This window comes from Psammomys obesus, unplaced genomic scaffold (assembly GCF_907164565.1).
Source record: "Psammomys obesus unplaced genomic scaffold, mPsaObe1.curated_primary_1811, whole genome shotgun sequence".
In the NCBI taxonomy this organism is placed as follows: domain Eukaryota; kingdom Metazoa; phylum Chordata; class Mammalia; order Rodentia; family Muridae; genus Psammomys; species Psammomys obesus.
Genome location: NW_026595981.1, coordinates 25,574,515 through 25,580,936, shown reverse-complemented (window position 1 = coordinate 25,580,936; position 6,422 = coordinate 25,574,515). Strand labels below are relative to the sequence as shown.

Below are 6,422 nucleotides of genomic sequence, written 5' to 3'. Positions count from 1 at the left end.
TCAAAAACTTAGGAATAAACAATGAGAGGACATCAGGGTAGCTCCTCGGGGCCTCGGGGCTGCTCCTCATCTTAACTGTGGTGGTGGGTGGGCACCTCTCATGTGATAAAAGTGCACGGACGCACGGGGGTGTAGGCCAGTAAGTCAGGGAGGATGTGAGCGAGGTTGGTGCACTGTGTGTCCTGCTTGTGGCGCTGTCTGGCGCCTTTGGTGGGCTGTGGAGGGAGACTGGGTAGAGAGCACATTAAAAAAGTACTTGTCGACCCACAATTATCTTGGAATTTTAAAAAGTAACAACAACAACAAAACCCTATCCAGGTGTGGTGGTGTGCGCCTGTAACTACAGGGCTTGGAAAGCTGGGAAGCAGGGGGATCACGAATCTACAGCGAGACCGTCTCAACAACAAAACAGACAAACAGAAACAACAGACAACAAACCCATCACACCACACAAGAATGTTTACAGCAGTAGTGCTGAGAACCAGAGGTTAGAAAGAGCCTCAGTTACAATCGGCAGGGATCCACTGAGACCCTGGGGTTTGACTCCAAGACTGTCAACTAATCTTGAGAAATGGGGTGTGTGTGTGTGTGTGTGTGTGTGTGTGTGTGTGTGTGTTTTCGAGACAGGGTTTCTCTGTGTAGCCTTGGCTGTCCTGGACTCATTTTCTAGACCACGATGGCCTTGAACTCACAGAAATCCTTCTGCCTCTGCCTCCCTGAGTGCTGGGATTACAGGCGTGGGCCACCTGGCTATGATACGGTTTTTGTTGTGGGCCTGTCACTCAATTGAAAAAACAGAAGGCAGGCACCACAACAGGCTCCCTGAGCCATCCTGCTAGAGGGCAGGGGTACCCATCGGCCGAGGAGCTTCCAGAGGGATGGGCCAATAAGAATCTCCGTCTCTCTGCCTACTCTTTTTCCTGTGAACACTACTTGAATTCCAAATAAAATAATGAATAAACAAAACCCCACGCTCTGGTCACTTGGTTTCTCCGCTTGTGCCCAGCAGGTGGCGGGAGTGTTCCAAGAACAGGTTGCACCTCTGTTTAACGTGGCGGTCATCTCCCATCAGCAGGTGGCGCTGTGAGACCCTCTTCTGCAGGCTTTACAGAACTCGGGCTGGGATCTGCTGTCTCCCAAATGTGGAACCTCAGGACTGCTTTTCTGGCCCAGAGAGGGTTAACAGTACACATTCCAGAGCAGGGAAAAAGGAGACTGGAGGTCACAGACAAAAGGAGGGGCCACCGAGGCTAGCTTCTAACAACACCACAGCTCTGGTGGGAGAGAGAGATCACCCCCAACAATGGCCACAGCTGTTTTTGTCTGCCCCGAAGGAAACTGACTTAGGAAGCAGGTATCAGAGTGGGGCCCTTCCTGAGGCGACTGCTGTCTGCCTTGTAAAACTGTCAGAGCAGCTGCCTTGATGTGTGGGTGATGGAAGATGAAAAGGGCGACACAGGCGGTTGGCCACAGATGGACAGGCCACTGACAAGTCAAGGCAGGTGACAGAGCCCTGCAGAAGCTCTGCAGGTGGAGGACTCTGATTCATTGCTCAGTTTAGCATACCAAGGCAAGGTGGACCACGGACTTCCTCCAGAGCTGCAGGCGCCCTCCAAAAAATCCATCGGTGGAGGCTTCTGCCTGCCCTCCTTTTTTTGCACCTCAGGTGTGAATGCCCCCACCCTCCCCCTCCTGCCACGGCCCTCCTGCTGCTGCAGCCTGAGCCAGTGAATGGAAAAGTAGCCACACATGGTTATAACCCCAGAACTGCCTTTGGCACACCAGCCAATAAGCCACCATGAATTCCCTGTCCCTCTCATCTGATGGCTGTGGACACTCCACCTCTCCCCCTGGTTTTGAAGAGAAAAACCAAGAGAGGCTTCCTTGATCAGAATCATCTGAGCAATGCAAAGTTGGGGGCCAGTGGTATTTCTTTAAAAGCATCCCTCTTAGGGCTGGCGCATAGCTCGGTGGCAGAGGGCTTGCAGAACAAATACCCTAGGTTAGATTCCCCAGAATTCCCCCAAACGAACGAACAAACAAACAAAGCATCCTCCTGCCTCTGTGTGGGGATTCGGGGATGGGGGCAAACAAACACCTTTAACTGAGACCATTCGCTAGCGGGGTGACAGCTGAACTTGGCTAGAGGAATTTGGTCAGCTGGACTCTGCCCTGGGTAGAACTCAGAGCCCCACATGTTTCCTTTGTTAAGCTGGCACGCAGTTTGTTTTGAGAATGCCTGAGGGGCCCAGGGAGCCAGACAATTAAAAGCCAAGCTCATTTTGATATCTGAAAACCACAGCCGTCTTGCACGTGGGAGGTGCTGGGATTGCTGGCTGTCCCTGCCTCACCCCCTACACACACACACACACACACACACACACACACACACACAGAGTTTGGGTCACCTGGGAGTGCCGGCAGCAATTTGGAAGTTTGCTGAGCTTGAGAAGTCTTTTGGGGAGGGCTCACTCAGAGCACACCCCTTTCCCTCTGGGGAGGGGGCGGCCGAGGAGACACGGGACCAGCCCCGCTCCAGCCCATCCTTATTGGCTGGCATGAAGCAGAGGGGCCTTTAAAAAGGCCACCATATCTGGGCTGGGGACTGGAGCCTGTGCTACTGAGTGCCCTCCTCCATCTGGCACCATGCAGCTCTCTCTAGCCCCGTATCTCATCTGCCTGCTTGTCCATGCAGCCTTCCGTGCTGTGGAGGGCCAGGGGTGGCAAGCCTTCAAGAATGATGCCACAGAAATCATCCCAGGGCTCAGAGAGTACCCCGAGCCGCCTCAGGAGCTGGAGAACAACCAGACCATGAATCGGGCAGAGAATGGGGGGAGACCTCCCCACCATCCCTATGACACCAAAGGTATGGGGATGGGGAAGGCATGGGGGTCCTGGGAGGCAACGGGGGTAGTTTCAGAATCTTTTCTTTGGAGCCTTTGGAGAGTCTGTGGATGGTCAGCCTCTGCCACACCAGTGGAGGGATGGGCTTGCCTGGAAGGATGCTAGCACAGCATTAGAATCTGAGGACAGATGGGCTTTTCGGGGGCTGGCATTGAGCATGCAAGGCAGGGTGGAGGCTGAGGTCAGCCTGAGCTGGCATTAAGACAGGCATAGTTTAGAGAAGCTCCTAGCTGCTGACCTGTGGCAAGGTGACAAACCGAGGCTGGTAACAGTTGCATTGCATGCCAGATGCTGCAGCTGAAGTATGTTCCACATGACCACCCTAGCTTGAAGGTAGAGAAACAGGAGCTCCTTGACATAAAGTCACCTGGGAATAAGAAGAGCTGAGGCTGGAAGGAAGCTGCTTTGATCCAGTTAGTTGCAAGGCAACCCTAGATTGGGTTTCGGTGGGAACCAGAAGCCAGAATCCCTTTAGCTCCCCTCGTGCATGGTCTGCCCGGTGGGCCCAGTGGGCTAGCACTAAAAGAATGGGGTTTGTAGGTAAGGTTTGAGCCTGTGACGTGAGTGCCAGTTGAGTGTAGCATCCCCTTGTGTGGGCACAGGTGGCACCATCTGCCCTGAGCTTGCACCCTGGCCCCAGCTTTGCCTCATTCCTGGGGACGGAGCCTGCAGAGGCAGGCCTGCACAGAGAAATGCCTAGGGGATCAAGGGCACAGCTGGCAGGAATGTCTGGGGTGGGGGCGCAGCTGGACGGCCACTCCAGAATGAGGACTCTGCTGCCTGCTGGTCACCATTAGTGTGGGAGAAAAGCTTGTTTGCCAGGCTACCACCACACTTGGTCCCTCCTGTCCTCAAGCCAGTGAGGAATGTGGGGAAAGGGGCCACCCCAAAGAAGCATGCAACACAGTCACGTTTTGCAGAGGAAGTGCCTGACCTAAGGGCACTATTCTTGGAAAGCCCCAAAACTTGTCCTTCCCTGGGCAAACAGGCCGCCCCCACATACCACCTCAGCAGGGGTGAGTAAGTCAGGTCAGTCCAGAAACCAAAACGCCAGCCACAGGACAGGAGGGTGGCAAGGCCCACATCCCCCGATGCGCCTGCTCTGGGTGGAGATGTCCCTCTGCCCCTCTCTGGTTTTGGTCCTGGGACCTCTTTCTTCCTTTTTGTTCTCTTTCTTTCTTTCTTTCTTTCTTTCTTTCTTTCTTTCTTTCTTTCTTTCTTTTTCCTTTCTTTCACCTTTTGTGTCATATTAGCCTTGACACCATAAAACCTTGTAGACGGAACCCATATATAGATTAGCTAGCTTAAAAGCTCCTGTCCACCTAAGTTCATGGTAGGAGACGTCGCCTGGTTGTGTACAGGAGATGAGACCAGGCATCAGACCCAGGAGATGAGGCTAGACACCAGATCCAATCCCTTCCCCAGAGAACAGACTCCCAGCCAGATCCAACCACAGGGAGCGACCTGCTGAAGGCACTAAGAACAAGATAGCCTGGTATACAGCAGGTGCTAAACAAAACGCTTATGATGGCAGAAGCTGTAGGTTTGGGGTCAGGACTCTGACACCCCCCCCCCCCAACCCGTGCGCCCTCTACCCCTGCTCCCACCCCATCCTTAGCCCGGGATCCTATAACAAATCACTTTCACTCTTGCCAGAAGGTGCCAGCATGCTCTGAAGGGGCGGCAGGCAGCCCGGCCCTGCCTTCGGGGCAAGTGCTCTTCTCAGCCTGGACCTGTGATAATGAGGGGGTTGGCCACACCGCCTTTGGTCGCTTTTCAAGTCTAATGAATTCTTATGCCCACCACCTGTCCTTCTCCCCCCACTCCCCCCAAATCCTCCACAACAGCTGTCCTGATTTACTACCTTCAATTAACCTCCACTCCTTTCTCCATCTCCTGGGACTCCGCCCCAGCACCAGTGGCTAGCAAAGGAGTTCAGGAGGGACCAGGGCCAGCCAGGTGTGGCTACAGGGCTCCCAGGCAGGTCTGAGGACACAGGGCTAAATTAGAAGGGTGCCTGTTCAGTGTGCAGGAAGCCTTGAGTTAGATCCCTAGTACCTCAGAGTGAGTGGCCCACGCCTGTCCTCCACCGCCACAGGAGAGGTGAAAACAGGAGCTCAGAAATTCAACACCATCCTCAACTACACAGCCTGTTTGAGGCCATAAGACCCGGCCTCAAGACAAAAACTGCCACCTCTGATTCTGTGCCACATAGTGGATGAAGTCCTTGAATCCTGGGCCAACCTGTTTTCCAGACGGGGAGGCAAGGAAGAGCGACGTTAAGTTACTTGCGTACAGATCACACAGAAAATTAAATGAAAGAGGGCTGGTGTATTTGATCACTGGGTTCCAAGGACAGAAGGCAGCCAGGGGGGAGCTCTTCCCCCACCAGCTCCAAAAGTACCTGTTGCCTCCTTCCTATAATCCACGCACAAATTAAAAAGCGCCTGGAGAGGGGCAGGTTTGGAGAAGGGGGGAGGGCTGGAGGGAGCAGGCTAGCCCGGCCCAGGCCCTCACGCTTCCCTCTTCCCCGCAGACGTGTCCGAGTACAGCTGCCGCGAGCTGCATTACACCCGCTACGTGACGGACGGGCCGTGCCGCAGCGCCAAGCCGGTCACCGAGCTGGTGTGCTCCGGCCAATGCGGCCCGGCACGGCTGCTGCCCAACGCCATCGGCCGAGTCAAGTGGTGGCGCCCGAGCGGCCCCGACTTCCGCTGCATCCCCGACCGCTACCGAGCTCAGCGGGTGCAGCTGCTGTGCCCCGGGGGCGCAGCGCCGCGAGCGCGCAAGGTGCGCCTGGTGGCCTCCTGCAAGTGCAAGCGCCTCACCCGCTTCCACAACCAGTCGGAGCTCAAGGACTTCGGCGCGGAGACCGCGAGGCCGCAGAAAGGTCGCAAGCCGAGGCCCCGGGCCCGGGGCGCCAAAGCCAACCAGGCGGAGCTGGAGAACGCCTACTAGGGCGCGCCCGCGCCTCCGCAGCCCCCTCGCGCGCGCGCGCGCGCGAACCGACTGTTTTCATTGTAAAGCCTGCAGTCCAGGCCCCGGGGCGCCCTATCTTCCAGGCGGTGCGGAGTCCCCAGCCAAGCAGAGTCCCCTCGCTCTCCTGCCCGCTGTGGGGGTGGGGTGGGGTAGGGGGTGGGGGGTGGGGGTAAGTTCCCCGCAGGCCAGGAGTCATAGACTGAGCCGCTCTGCCCGGCCCCCTCCCCGGGGGACCCTCCTAGCCTTGTCCCCCTAAAGGACCGGGCAGCGTTTTCAGCGTAAAGGGAAGGGAGTGTGGAGGGACCTGGGGCTGGTTAACGAGGTACAGTAAGATCTCCCCGCTCCATACCGACGTCCAGCCTGTGTGCGCAAGAACGCCAACCCAGGACTCGATAGGGTTTCTGACCCCAGCGTCTCCTTTGTGAAATGGGGGTCAGGGCGAGATTAGACTCTCCGGGACTCTGCTGAGGTTCCAAAGATTGGGGTGCCCCTATGTGGGCAGATAGAGGGCACAAAGAGGGGGAGAGAGAGGGAGAGGA

The 6,422-nt window shown here is 56.2% G+C and overlaps 1 protein-coding gene across 1 annotated transcript; it reads left to right on the top strand.

Moving 5' to 3' along the window:
- Positions 1-2,646: 2,646 nt before the first annotated feature.
- Sost (sclerostin) lies at positions 2,647-5,988 on the top strand. The gene is made up of 2 exons (XM_055620508.1): positions 2,647-2,866; positions 5,441-5,988. Exons 1-2 carry the CDS (start codon positions 2,647-2,649, stop codon positions 5,860-5,862), a joined length of 642 nt encoding a protein of 213 aa, XP_055476483.1. The 3' UTR covers positions 5,863-5,988.
- Positions 5,989-6,422: the final 434 nt, after the last annotated feature.

What these genes read in the sequence shown, in the direction of transcription:
- Sost (XM_055620508.1), top strand. Translation starts at nt 2,647, where the DNA reads ATGCAGCTCTCTCTAGCCCCGTATCTCATCTGCCTGCTTGTCCATGCA. An exon ending in CCATCCCTATGACACCAAAG is followed by an intron (nt 2,867 to 5,440) that starts GTATGGGGATGG and finishes TCTTCCCCGCAG; the next exon opens with ACGTGTCCGAGTACAGCTGC.